This window comes from Triticum aestivum, chromosome 5B, assembly GCF_018294505.1.
Source record: "Triticum aestivum cultivar Chinese Spring chromosome 5B, IWGSC CS RefSeq v2.1, whole genome shotgun sequence".
NCBI classification, from domain to species: Eukaryota; Viridiplantae; Streptophyta; class Magnoliopsida; order Poales; family Poaceae; genus Triticum; species Triticum aestivum.
In genome coordinates, this window is record NC_057807.1 from 707370634 (window position 1) to 707385662 (window position 15029).

The 15029-nt window shown below is 48.0% G+C and overlaps 1 protein-coding gene across 1 annotated transcript; it reads right to left on the bottom strand.

The window, feature by feature from the left end:
- Nucleotides 1-12529: 12529 nt before the first annotated feature.
- Nucleotides 12530-13876, bottom strand: LOC123117862 (F-box protein PP2-B10). The gene is made up of 3 exons (XM_044538529.1): nucleotides 13578-13876; nucleotides 13380-13498; nucleotides 12530-13084 (listed from the first exon to the last, which is right to left on the bottom strand). Exons 1-3 carry the CDS (start codon nucleotides 13812-13814, stop codon nucleotides 12664-12666), a joined length of 777 nt encoding a protein of 258 aa, XP_044394464.1. The 5' UTR covers nucleotides 13815-13876; the 3' UTR covers nucleotides 12530-12663.
- Between the last annotated feature and the right edge of the window lie 1153 nt (nucleotides 13877-15029).

The window sequence follows — 15029 nt, forward strand, 5'->3', positions numbered from 1 at the left end:
GTGCGTACCATGATGTCTCTTATCGAATTACCACTATCGTTCATGGGTTAGGCATTAGAGACAACCACACTCACTTTAATAGGGCACCACGTAATTCCATTGAGACGACACCGTTTGAACTATGGTTTGGAGAAACCTAAGTTGTTGTTTCTTAAAAGTTTGGGGCTGCGACGCTTATGTGAAAAAATTCAGGTTGATAAGCTCGAACCCAAAGCGGATAAAATGCATCTTCATAAGACACCCAAAATAGTTGGGTATACCTCCTAATTCAGATCTGAAAGCAATAGGGATTGTTTCTTGAATCAGGTCCTTTCTCGAGGAAAAGTTTGTCTCGGAAAGTTGAGTGGGAGCATGGTGGAGACTTGATGAGGTTATTGAACCGTCACTTCAACTAGTGTGTAGCAGGGCACAGGAAGTTGTTCCGGTGGCGCCCACACCAATTGAAGTAGAAGCTTATGATAGTGATCATGAAGTTACGGATCAAGTCATTACCGTACCTCGTAGGGTGACAAGGATGCGTACTACTTCAGAATGGTACAGTAATCCTGTCTTTAAGGTCATGTTGATAGACAACAATGAACCTGCGTGCTATGGAGAAGCGATGGTGGGCCAATATTCCGATAAATGGTTAGAAGCCATGAAATCCGAGATAGGATCCATGTATCAGAACAAAGCATAGACTTTGGTGGACTTGCCCGATGATCGGCAAGCCATTGAGATAAATGGATCTTTAAGAAGAAGACGGACGTGGACAGTAATGTCACCGTCTATGAAGGTCGACTTGTGGCGAAGAGTTTTTCACAAGTTCAAGGAGTTGACTACGATGAGATTTTCTCATTCGTAGCGATGCTTAAGTCCGTCGGAATCATGCTAGCATTAGCTGCATTTATGAAATCTGGCAGATGGATGTCAAAATGAGTTTCCTTACCAGTTTTCGTTAGGAAAGGTTGTATGTGATACAATCAGAAAGGTTTTGTCGATCCTAAGGATGCTAAAAGGTATACTAGCTCCAGCGATCCTTCCATGGACTAGAGCAAGCATCTCGGAGTCAGAATATGCGCTTTGATGAGATGATCAAAGATTTGGGTTTATACAAAGTTTATGAGAAACTTGTATCTCCAAAGAAGTGAGTGGGAGCACTATAGAATTTCTGATGAGTATATGTTGTTGACATATTGTGGATCAGAAATGATGTAGAATTTCTAGAAAGCATATAGGGTTATTTGAAAAGTGTTTTTCAATGGAAAACCTGGATTAGGCTACTTGAACAATAAGCATCAAGATCTATAAGATAGATCAAAATGCTTAATAGTACTTTCAAATGAGCACATACCTTGACATGATCTTGAAGGTGTTCAAGATGGATCAGTCAAAGAAGGAGTTCTTGCCTGAGTTGTAAGGTATGAAGTTAAGACTTAAAGCTCGACCACGACAGAAGAAAGAGGAAGGACGAAGGTCGTCCCCTATGCTTTTGTCATAGGCTCTATACGGTATGCCATGCTGAGTACCGCGCCTGATGTGTGCCTTGCCACATGTCTGGCAAGAGGGTACAAAGGTGATCAAGGGGTGGATCACCAGACAGCGGTCAACATTATCCTTGGAGTAATAAGGATATGTTTCTCGGTTATGGAGGTGATAAAGAGTTCGACGTAAAGAGTTGCGTCGATGCAAGCTTAACACCTATCCGGATAGCTCTGAGTAGAGAAACCGGACATGTATAGTGGAGCAACCATTTGGATTAGCTCCAAGTGGAGAGTGGAAGCAGCATTTACAATATGACCTTGAGATTTGCGAAGTACATACGTATCTGAATGTTGCAGACCCGTTGACTAAAACCTCTCTCACAAGCAAAACATGATCAAACCCCAGAACTCATTGAGTCTTAATCACATGATGATGTGAACTAGTTTATTGACACTAGTAAACTCTTTGGATGTTGGTCACATGGTGATGTGACCTGTGAGTGTTAATTACATGGCGATGTGAACTAGATTATTGACTCTAGTGCAAGTGAGAGACTATTTGAAATATGCCCTAGAGGCAATAATAAATTAGTTATTATTATTATATTTCCTTGTTCATGATAATCGTTTATTATCCATGCTATAATTGTATTGATAGGAAACTCAGATACATGTGTGGATACATAGACAACACCATGTCCCTAGTAAGCCTCTAGTTGACTAGCTCGTTGATCAATAGATGGTTACGGTTTCCTGACCATGGACATTGGATGTCGTTGATAACGGGATCACATCATTAGGAGAATGATGTGATGGACAAGACCCAATCCTAAGCCTAGCACAAAGATCGTGTAGTTCGTATGCTAAAGCTTTTCTAATGTCAAGTATCATTTCCTTAGACCATGAGATTGTGCAACTCCCGGATACCGTAGGAATGCTTTGGGTGTACCAAACGTCACAACGTAACTGGGTGGCTATAAAGGTACACTACGGGTATCTCCAAAAGTGTCTGTTGGGTTGGCACGAATTGAGACTGGGATTTGTTACTCCGTGTTACGGAGAGGTATCTTTGGGCCCACTCGGTAGGACATCATCATAATGTGCACAATGTGACCAAGGGGTTGATCACGGGATGATGTGTTACGGAACGAGTAAAGAGACTTGCCGGTAACGAGATTGAACAAGGTATCGGCATACCGACGATTGAATCTCGGGCAAGTAATATACCGCTAGACAAAGGGAATTGAATACGGGATTGATTGAATCCTCGACATCGTGGTTCATCCGATGAGATCATCGTGGAACATGTGGGAGCCAACATGGGTATCCAAATCCTGCTGTTGGTTATTGGCCGGAGAGTTGTCTCGGTCATGTCTACGTGTCTCCCGAACCCGTAGGGTCTACACACTTAAGGTTTGATGACGCTAGGGTTATAGGGAATAGATATACGTGGTTACCGAATGTTGTTCGGATTCCCGGATGAGATCTCGGACATCACGAGGAGTTCCGAAATGGTCCGGAGGTAAAGAATAATATATAGGAAGTGAGGTTTTGGCCACCTAAAGTGTTTCGGGGGTCACCGGTAATGTACCGGGACCACCGGAAGGGTTCCGGGGGTCCACCAGCCCCGGAGGCTTGCATGGGCTTAGTGTGGAAAGGGACCAGCCCCAGAGTGGGCTGGTGCACCTCCCACCAAGGCCCAAGGCGCAGCTAGGAGGGGAGAGGGGAAACCCTAGGCGCAGATGGGCCTAAAGGCCCACCCTAGGGCGCGCCCCCTCTCTCCCCCTCTTGGCCGCCCCCTCCAAGTCCCATCTAGGGCTGCCGCATCCCTAGGGTGGGAACCCTAGATGGGGGCGCAACCACCTCCCCTCCTCCTATAAATAGTGAGGGTTTTGGGGCTGCCAGAGACAGGAGAACCTCTCCCTCAAGGCGTAGCCCTACCTCTCTCCCTCCTCGTCTCTTGCGGTGCTTAGCGAAGCCCTGCTGGAGTGGCACACTCCTCCACCACCACCACGCCATCGTGCTGCTGCTGGACGGAGTCTTCCCCAACCTCTCCCTCTCTCCTTGCTGGATCAAGGCATGGAAGACGTCACTGGGCTGCATGTGTGTTGAACGCGGAGGTGCCGTCCATTCGGCACTAGGATCATCGGTGATTTGGATCACGACGAGTACGACTCCATCAACCCCGTTCACTTGAACGCTTCCGCTTAGCGATCTACAAGGGTATGTAGATGCACTCTCCTTCCCCTCGTTGCTAGATTACTCCATAGATTGATCTTGGTGATGTGTAGAATTTTTTTGATTTGTGCTACGTTCCCCAACAATATTTGTCATATGCGGGTGTAGATACTCTAACAAAGTTTTAGCTATGTGGTACGTCCCCAACGTATCTATAAATTTTGATTGTTCAATGCTATTATAGTATCAATTTTGGATGTTTATTATGCAATTATATATCATTTTTTGGAACTAACCTATTTAACTTAGTGCCAAGTGTCAGTTGCTGTTTTTTGTCTGTTTTTGGTTTCCAGAAAATCAGTACCAAACGAAGTCCAAATGCCACGAATTTTTTTGATGTTTTTTTCTGGACATAAGAGACACTAGAAGCTTCGGTAGGAGACCGAATGCGGAGGAGTAGGCAACGAGCCACTAGGGCGCGCCGAGGGGGGGGGGGTCGGCGCGCCTTGGTGGCTCGTGGGCACCTCGTTCCTCTGTTTGACCTAATTCCAGCTCTATAAATTCTCTAAAATCGGAAAACCAGCAGAGAGCCACCCAAAACACTTTTTCAGCCGCTGCAATCTACTGTTCTCGCAAGATCCCATCTGGTGGCCTTTTCTGTTACTCTGCCGAAGGGGGATTCGATCAAGGAGGGCTTCTACATCAACCTTGCTGCCCCTCCAATGACGTGTGAATAGTTTACCACAGACCTACATGTCCATAGCTAGTAGCTAGATGGCTTCTTCTCTCTCTTTGATCTTCAATACAATGTTCTCCTTAATGTTCTTGGAGATCTATTCGATGTAATCTTTTTTAGGGTGTGTTTGTTGGGATCCAATGAATTATGGATGTATGATCAAATTATCCATGAATATTATTCGATTCTTTTCTGAACTATTTTCTGAATGATTATTATAGCTTTGTATTTCTCTCCGATCTTTCCCTTTGGTTTGACCAACTATAACTACCGAGGGATTGACAATCCCTTGTTTGCGTTGGTTGCAAGTATTTGTTATTTTGTATGTAGGTACTGCTAACGAGGTGTTGCGTGGTTCTCCTATTGGATTGATAATCTCGGTTCTTAATTGAGGGAATACTTATCTCTACTGTACTGCATCCCCTCTCATCTTCGATGAAATCCCAATGTAGCTCACAAGTAGCACTATGCGAGAGAACAGGTCTAGAGGAGGCAAGGGCCTTGGTTTTTTCCTTTCGGTTTTGACGTGAAAAAACCAGAAGGAAGGTTGGCTCATACGTGTTGAAAAAAATCTATGGGGGTGGCGACTCCTTCATTTGATGGGTTACGAAACGATGCAAAGATTGAGCGATGTATGGTAATGTAATTATGGTAACATATGAAAAGATTAATTAATGTGATTGAGTGATTTATGGTAATATTAATTAATTTAAATTTGACCTCAAAAAAATAATAATTTAGATTTGATTTTTAGAGATTAATCATGATTGATTCTTTCATATAAAGACATTACTAAAAACCGCATGGATTGGATTAAAAAAATACCTCATGAAAAGTTCTGATCCGTTCAAAAAAATTTCACTGTGTGAGAGGTGAAGCGAAAAACCCAGTGGAAGAGGGCTTGTGGGAGGTGAGACGAATAAACCAGGCGAAATATATGACGATAAAAGGTAAGGCGAAAAAAAACTCTGAAAGGGAAGCTATGAGTCTGCCTTAGAAGTAGAGAAAAACAAAATAGCATTCTAGGCTGGCTTCTATCTCATATATTTTTCTCTTTATTTCTTGCATCATTGTTGTAGGCATTTGAAGTCCTGAACCCGAACACGTTTCTTTTCCTGGCCTATACATATACCGTGCAATGCATCAGTGTGCATGCAAGTAACATTAACTAGTGTATGATCATCTTCCTAACTTGGCCGTGGAGACTCCCGTGTATATGCAACGTATTTTCAGACAACACCGGCTTCAGGTGAAACATTGATGACCTCGGTGTTTACTTCCTCCGTTCTTAAAAGAGTGTACTTATAACTTTATTGAAAAGTCAAAAAATATTATGTTGAACCGTATTTATACAATAATACACCATCATTTATGCCATCATATTAGTAGAAATAGATTCATGATAAAATATATTTCATCATATATTTATTTGGTTTCAAAAATATTGATATATTTGTGCACAAACTCGGTCAAACTTTGAAATGGTTTGATTCTCCAACAAATTAAAAGTACACTTTTCTAAGGACGGAGGGAGTATATGACAACGGGTCGTATCACCTTGTATAGCTGGAGATGACCCGGAATACTCGTTTGATCTAACTCATGATGTCATGTGAATACGGTAAGGCGAAAATGGGAGGGGGCATATGACCCACTCGAGCCTTGGCCACGATATCGTAGCAACAATGCCTCGTTCGCTAACATTCTCAATCATGTTCTAGTGTGGTAGAGAAAAATGCCTTACCTACTTCGCTGCGTCTCCACAGAAGCCCGGCGCCTCGTCCACAGAATCCCGATGCGGCAACTCTCAGCCCTCCATGTCCCGTCACCGCTACACCGCCGCGGTCCGTCGCGTCTATAGTGACTTCCTCCTTCGCCGGATCTAAGCCGACGTCCGGCAACGCGAGCCCCCTCCACTGTCACGGCCTGACTAGTTGTCTTCAGTCCTGACATCCACCCCCACGCATGGGGGGAGGGGGGCACATCGCTCTACGGGAGGAGTCAGACACTCAGTGTCCATCTTCGAGGCTTCGACCTCACATGGTGATTATGGAGCAGCAGAATCTATCTAATTAGGTCATAATGGTGATTATGGAGCAGCAGAATCTATCTAATTAGGTCATAATGGTGATTATCTTAGGTCCCAATGGAGCAGCAGGATCTATCTTAGGTGTGTACCTGAGCGCGAGGAGCGCAGGGGAAGAGCCGACTGACTTCATGGTCTCCAGCGTGCTCACTACATGCGCAGGCCTGCTGGGCCTTGACCTTGGGCGTGCTTTGCATGCTGTTGCTGTATGACTCTTGCATCGATGCAAACATTTGTGTTGCAAGCGCATTGGTTGACATGTACGACAAGTGCCGGGGTGTTGAAGATGTTGAACATGTCTTTTTGGATATGCCACAGCGGAATCTTGTCACATGGAACGCGATGATTGGAGGGTATGCCAACATCGGTGATGCTATAAACTCACTTGCGGTGTTCAGTGATATGATAGCGAGTGGAGAGACAGCACCTAACTACATCACACTTGTAAATGTGATCACAGCATGCAGTAGAAGAGGTTTGACCAAGGAAGGCTATGAGTTGTTTGAGACAATGAAGGCTAATGCGCGTATTTGTGAGGTCTCCATCTCCAATTTCACTAGCTCATGGCCGAATTCGATTACAAGAGGAGGGATTGGGGAAGGGGAAAGATACTCTCACACGCTACACGCTTGCGACGATTACAAACTAGCCGTTTGCCAACCGCCACCCTCTCCTGTCTTCCTTCTGTGGTATAAGTACTAGGCGAGTTAGGCCCATTCCGGTCCAGCGAGCCAAGCGGGACAGTGAGGCTGCCTCCTGGGCCGTGCTTCGACTTGAACTGCTACTTGGCGCTCTTCCTGCTCGCTGACAATCCCACCCCCGTTAGAAATGGCTTGACCTCAAGCCGGTGCCCTCGGGAACTTTTGTCGCAGGGCCACCTTGTCCTCCCAAGTAGCCATATCAACTGGTGATGCACTCCACTTGACCAGAACTTGCACAATCGAGTCAGACCCACGCCTCACGACCCGTTGCTGTAAGATTTGTTCCGGAGTTTGAAACTGATCATCAGGTGAAGGAAGTTGTGGCAGTACCTCGCTATCTGGAGTAAGAACTTTCTTGAGCAAAACACTGTGTGGACTTTGCTGCTCGGGGGTAAAGCCAATTTGTATGCCACTTCGCCTACTATCTCCAGAATATTGAATGGCCCATAGAACTTAAATGCCAGTTTATGGTTAGCTCGTGGAGCCACTGATGATTGCAGGTAAGGTTGGAGTTTGAGAAAGACCCGATCACCAACTGCAAACACATGATCAGTACGGTGTTTATCTGCCCGACTCTTTTTTTTGGAACGTAGGCTCCAGAAGAGCCCGGCTTTGAATTAATAAAGCCATCAACCGGCCAGGATTACAGCAACGGAATACAACCACACTCCAACTAAAAGAAAAGAAAACAAAAGGCAAAGATACAATGGCGCCTAGGAGCAGCTCGCAAAGGCATACAACAAGCTAGCAAGCATAGCTAGAGATGCCATGAAACCCAAACACGCCAAGAACCAAGGCAGAAACGCTAAACGTCTCAGGAAAGAGCACCGACGACGGAGCAAAGCACGCCATAGCCGAACGCCTGGGCTTGAAGGAGACACATCCATCCAGATCCATCGTCACAGAAGGCCCCTGCCTCCTCGCCTGGCTCGAGGCGCCGCACCGGTGAGCGATGGACATGCTCACCCTAGAACCTGCATGAATGGCATCGTAGGAAACCACAGGGACGGAACCAGGCGTTCCCAGCCTGCCGACGACGCCTAACCTGAAACAGAGCAACGCCAAATGCAAGAGTCCAGGCATGAAACAGGGGCGAGCTGTCGGAATGCACAAATGGGCAGCAGCAATGGCCAAATCCAGATCATCGGCTCGCTCGACGAGCAGAAGAGCAGCCACCGGAGGAGGGGAACCCTATCCCCTCCCGTCCTGGAGAATCCACGGGCATCGGAGGAGCCCTGCAGCCCAACGAAGAGCACCAAACCAGCTTGACCAAACGCCCAGGAGGACACCGCCGTCGATGGAGACACGCCGCCGCCGCCGACACACTCCACCTACACCACAACAAAGCCCACAACCCATCTTTGTTCCCAAAACAACGCCCTCAAGAAGGTTACGGCGCCCTGGGCGTCGCCGCTGCCCAACAAAGTTGAGGATTTCACCCGGGAAACAAAGGGGAAGGGGGTAGGGGGCAGGACCTGACCGTCGCCTCCAGGAAGGTGAGCGGCGCCCGCGAGCGTTGCCGCCGTCGCAGCCGACACGGCTGGCTAGGGGTTTCCCCCGGTCCTGCAGCCCCGTCGCCCACTCCCACCCGCAGAAGACCGCGGAAGTGCGGATCTGAGGGGGGAGGCGCTCGTTGGGGAAGAAGGGGAGTGGAGGCGGCCAGATCTGACGCGACAGGAGACGAATCCGCCGCCGCCGCGCGCCGACCCGCAACCACCGGGGCTCTCGCCGCCCGCACGGCCGAGAGAACACCGACCCGCGCCCACGCCACCGGGAGCCGAAGCCGGCGGCGCCACACCTGCCGGGGCCGCCGCCCCGGATCCAAAGGCCCCCCGCGGGAGGCGAGGCGGCGAGGGCCCCGCCGCTGCCTTCATCAGCAGTGGGCCGAGCTTGCTCGGCAGCCGCTGCCTCAGGCGGCGGCGAGGGAAGGGCGAGGAGGGGAGGGGGACGGCGGGGCTAGGGTTTTCGCCCGTCGGGTCGCCCAAGCGGGACGACACGAGGAAGGGGAGCGGAGGACCAACTGTCCAATCATCTGATCTACCCGACTCATCATACGTTGTTGTGAGTGAAGCAGATGCTGCTTAACTGACTCCAGCACCACACACTGCGATCCTCAAGCCACTGGCGCAAATCAGATGATTGGACTGTATCATCCACAGACAGACCGAAATGGCGTGGACTGTGCCCATAGATAATCTCAAAAGGTGTCTTGCCCGTGGGTGAATGTCAGTTTGTATTGTACCAGAATTCGCATAGAGGGATCCATTTAGCCCAGCGTGACGGATGCCCACTGAAAAAACATCGCAAGAAACATTCCACCTGCTGATTCACACGCTCAGTTTGCCGGTCAGACTGTGGGTGGCGAGCAGAGCTCATGCTGAGCAAAACACCAGATATCTGAAATAGTTGACAGTGGTAAAAATCTTGTCATGATCAGACACGGTTGACAGTGGCATTCCATGGAGTTTGAAGAAATAATTGAGAAAGGCGTCAGCCCTAGTTTTAGCCATGTAGGGGTTATGCAGAGGAACAAAATGTCCGTACTCAGAGAGCTTGTCAATGATGACCATCAAGCAATTGTAACGCCCTGAAGTTGGGAGACCCTCAACAAGTCCATCGTGACCATTTCCCAAGAAAGATCCGGGATTGGAAGGGGTTGAAGCAACCCTGGGTATGGAATGCGTTCCGGCTTCGCTTGCTGACAGACTAAACATTGGTGTACATAAGTTTAAATAAAGCTACGCATACCCTTCCATCTGAACAGCTGCCGAACACGTTTGTATGCCATTGGAAAACCGGAGTGACCACCGAGTGGACTGCCATGGAATGCAGTCACCACTTTACGGTGTAATTCAGGATCACAACCAATCCAGACACATTTCCTGTGCCTAAGAACACCAACCTTCAGAGAAAACGTGTTACCAGATGCAGGAGACACTACAAGCTTCTGAAGCAGTGCAGAAGCAAATTGGTCAGACAAATAGCTTTGAATAATATCATCAAGCCAAGCAGGTTGGACAGAAGATATGTGGTGCAATTACGATAACATGCCATTAGCAGTAGGTGGCCTCCTGGACAGGGAATCAACAACAGTATTGTCAACACCTTTCTTATACTCAATAGTATATTGCAATCCCAACAATTTAGTAAATGCCTTCTGCTGCCATTTTGTGTGCAATCTTTTCTCAGATAAGCAAGCCAAACTACGCTGGTCAATTTTAATGACAAATGGAGCAGGCTGCAAATATTGTCTCCAATGTTCAACTGCTAGGAGAATAGATAAGTGTTCCTTCTCATAGACATGTAGTGTTTGGTTTCTGGGTCCAAGAGCTTTACTAACATAAGCAACATGGTGGCCTTCCTGCATAAGCACAACACCAATACCTACATCACAAGCATCAGTTTCAATTATGAAGATCTTGGAGAAATCTGGAAGAGCCAAAACATGTGCTGAAACCAATGCATGTTTCAAGAGATCGAAGGCTTTCTGTTCATTATGTGTCCAATAGAACACCACTCCTTTCTTCAAGAGATTTGTGAGAGGCTTGCTCAGCATTCCATAGTGAGAGATAAATTTTCTGTAATATCCAGCAAGACCCTGAAATCCTATGACTTCCTTAGCAGTAACTGGAACTGGCCATTCTTGAATAGCAGAGATTTTTGTTGGGTCTGTAGAGACTCCTTGACCACTGATGATATGACCAAGATAGCCAATCTGAGTTTAAGCAAAAGAACACTAGGAGAGCTTGACCTGCCATTGATGTTGAAGTAGCAATTTCAACACTTCTGCCAAATGCTATAAATGCAGTTCATAAGAAGCACTGAATACCAAAATATCATCAAACAAAACCATTGCATATTTTCTGAGACATGGAGACAGGGTATCATTCATGGAAAAGTTGAAGGTATTAGGCCCTCCAGTTAATCCAAAGGATAGAACCAGGAATTCAAAATGGCCAAAATTAGTTTGAAAAACAGTTTTATGCCCCTCTCCAGGATCCAATCTTATCTGGTGGTATCCAGCTCTCAGATCCAACTTAGAAAACCAGGTGGAGCTTGCCAATTCATCTAGCCGTCGAGAGGAGAGAGAAACTGTATGATAACGCCCTAGGGTAAAAAAGCTACTTGTCTCTGGAACGGGGGGAGTACTTACTTAGAGCATCTCCAACAGGCGCGCGATTGCGGCGCGCTAACTTTTTTTGCAGCACTGAAATAGTGTTTTAGCGCGCGCAGGAGGGTGGTTGCTTTACCAGACGTTGGAAAATTTAGCACGCCGCTATAGCGCTTCACCAGGCGTTGCAAAATCCAGCCCACACGACCAGCCGGTCCTTGGAAAAAATTGAAACAACACATACGGAAAAAAATGAAACAACACATAGTTCAAATTCATAGCATAGTTCAAGCCCCAAACAACAAGCTAGTTCATACGATGCAAATAAAACTAAAATAATGCCTAAACTATATAAAACGATGCTAAAAACTAGATAAAACTACTCCTTGTCCTCCTCGGTCGTGTAGTCCGACGACGTAAACGCGTCGAGCCACCGAGGATCTTCATCGTCCTAGGTAGACGCAGGTCCCACCTCAATTTGGGCTTCCGCCAGTTCCTTCCACACATGCTTTTCCCTCCTCTGCGCCAAGAACTCGTTCTCGGCGGCGACATCCTGCGGGAAGCACTCGCGCCACACCGCATGGCGTGCTCATCCGCCTCGGCGATGAGGAGCGGCGCTCCCACCCTCGCTGGAGGCGGCGATCCTCGTCGGTGATTAGTCGAGGGGGAGACGCGAGTTCCTGCGCCTGCTCGCGCGTTCATATCGGAGAAGGTCATCTGTGCCCTGGCCGCCCGAGGCGCCACGCCGACGCGTCGTACGTGCGGGCGGCCTCGTGGGGGGTCTCGAATGTTCTGAGCCCAAGACGTGTATCGCCGGAGCGAATCTCCGCGTAATACACGCCAGAGGGGCGGAGGCGGACGCCGCGGAAGGCCAAGCTGCTCCGGTGGCGCAGCGGCATGGCGGGGCACTGGAAGAGGCGGGGGGAAGAAGGCGCATCGGTGGCGGGGCACTGGAAGAGGCGGGGGAGAAGGCGCGGCGGCGGCAGCGGGGCATCGAAAGTGGCGAGGAAGAAGGCGCGACGGGAGGGATAGAGTGGAGGTTGGCGGGCGCCCGTGCACGGCTTTTGACGAGCGCGCTGGGCGATGCAGCCGCTCTTCCCTGCGCGCACCCATTTCTTTCACGCGCCGCGTGGCCTCTCGCGCACCAAATAGGCTGTTTATCCAGCGCGCCAGATATTTTACGCGCATTCTGGAGATGCTCTTATCGAGAAGCACTCATTGTAACTCTCCCACATAACTAATGAAAATACATAATTCCCCAATGGTCTCTGTCTTCTTATTTATTTTTTGAATAGAGATGTATATTAGCACTATGAGTACAATATCGAGTACTAATAAAATAGTGATGCCCTTGCTTTTGAAAGTAAGTTAAATAGAAGTAGGTGCGTTCATCCTGATTTCTCACGTCTGATCTCAATGCCATGCACGATGAGACCACGCTTCTGTGTCACTTCTCCTTCCGTCTCCATCAGGCTGAAGGACATCACAGCATAGAATGGATTCCCGCTCGTGTGGAAGTGACCCAGCGATATCTCCATCCAACCGTCGGCTCTGCGCTGAGGCTGAGCTACACCCAGTTCTGGCGGCGGCGTCCAATTCTCACCAAGGAGAACCGGACTGGTATATTCCATTATTTGTCCAAAGTAGAGCGTGGCCTTCTGGATTGGATAATTGAACCCACTGAAATTTTGGGTCCTCTTAAACACGAGGTAAGCCCCGTACTTGGAGTCTGGGGTGAGCATGTCGGTGTGTATGCTTCCACTGATTTCCAACCATGTCACACTGTTTAGTTGAGCCCCTTCAGAGAACCTGTGGCACACATAGCTAGCTAGGGTTATCATTTGTAACCAGGACGAAAACCAATCAGAGGTAAAAGTTGTAGAAAGCAAAATTCTATAACTTGGTACTCTTAGAGGCCGTTCGGAATCACTCCACTCTGTAACTCCGCCGCGGAGCGGAGCGGCGTACAGTTCAATTTTGGCGAGCGTCCGAAGGGGTGCTCCGCCAGCTCCGCTCCCTGGCGAAGGAGCGGAGGATTGCCGAACAGAGCCTTAACCAGGCAATTATTCTTTTCAAGACTATCAAACTGATAACGAGCGCGAACATGGAGTCGGAGAGAGGGATCCAGCTCCAGTGCTGCGGCATGTGGCTCGACGCGATGAACAGCTTCCGCGCGGACAGCATGTAGCATTTGGCGAAGGTCTCCCTGTCCAGCCACATAGTCTGCGCGTTACCAAAGCAAGCAATCAGTTAGCAATGAATCTGTCTCGGAGTTGGGCGCCATCAGCATGCACGTACGTACCATGTCCATGAGCCTGTCTCGGAGGAGGACGGGGCCGTCCAAGAGGCGTAAGAACATGTCCTTTTTTGACTGCGGCTCGGGGGTCACCAGCTCGAGGGGCGGCAGGAAGCGGGCCCAAACGGCGTCGGAGTCGGCTGCAGCACGGAATGCTGTGGAGACCATGGCGGCACGGCCGGCGTCACGTGGCGTGGTGCCGGCGAACGCCGCCGAGACGAGTTCCGCCGGCAGGCGCTCCATCGGTTCGCTTGGTCTCTTCTCTTGGATAAGGCCTGCGAGCTACACTAGCTATCTAGCTACACTGTGTGTGTGTTGGATACAACTTGGAGCTCCTGTGTAGTGTATGTCCCTTTATAGTGTGACTGTGAGAGAGGGACGGGCAAGCAAGCCCAGCTAGCTTCGGCAGTTGGATTGGATTCATTGGAGATCACGTGCGGAATATGGTTCTGCTCCAACCGGACCAACTGGATGCGATGCCCATATCGCTAGTAGTAGCATGCACCACGGATCCAATCTCTCATCCACTCCAGTGCTGCCCACAAACTCACAAATTCACCTCACAATCGACAGATACTAGGCCGTTGTTTCGACGGCAACCGCTGCCGCTGCCATCAAATCCTCCACTGCATTCTTTATTCGCTTGCTTTGGCACTCAACCTCAAAGGCACGCGTGCATGTGATGATGTGCTATCGTTTGCACTCAACCTCAAATCGACCACATTCAAATGCCAACCAGGCATCGAGAGGCAAGGGAATCACGGATCCACCTGGTTGTGGTGACATCGTCTATGTTCACTGTGGCTCCACGCAGCTACTCCCTCTGTCCTATAATATAAAAACGTTTTTGACACAACATTAGTGTTAAAAACGTTCTTATTACGGGACGGAGGGAGTAGTACTTATCATGACTCATTTTTCTTCATGATTTTGTCTTGAGTGCTGGAGAAACGATTTCACAATCTTTGGTGTGAGAGTTGGCCGTCTCCGGTCACAGCTGTGAACCGGTCTGAAGGTCACTGAAGTGTGTACCCCCTCCCGGATCCGTCCGAAAATACTTATTGAAGAAACTGATACATCTAAACGTATTTTAGTTCTAGATACATCCATTTTTATTCATTTCTCTGACAAGTATTTTAGGACGGAGGGAGTATTTTCTAACCATACATTTTTTTTATCGGAAGTTATTGGAAAAAATAATTAATTAATATTACCATATTGCTTTGTTCTAAAAGTAAGAATGACTCGATGTAATTTTTAGGTGATAACTCGTCTATTCCATGTTAGAGGTCATTTAAGAAATTTACAAGTATCTAGATTTTTTGTTTTTGCGTAATTACAAATATCTGGATTTGTTAGAAAGATGCACACAAAAAAGGATTTGTTGGAAAGAATAAACGGATCATGATTTGCCCATAATTAATTTAATATCACAGAGTGCTGTTTTGGCTCATAGGT

Excerpts from the sequence above, each read along its gene's own strand:
- LOC123117862 (XM_044538529.1), bottom strand. The coding sequence starts at position 13,814 with ATGGAGCGCCTGCCGGCGGAACTCGTCTCGGCGGCGTTCGCCGGCACC. Across the intron at positions 13,499-13,577 it reads GAGACAGGCTCATGGACATG|ACTATGTGGCTGGACAGGGA; the intron begins GTACGTACGTGC and ends GGTAACGCGCAG. Across the intron at positions 13,085-13,379 it reads ATCCCTCTCTCCGACTCCAT|GTTCTCTGAAGGGGCTCAAC; the intron begins GTTCGCGCTCGT and ends TGTGTGCCACAG.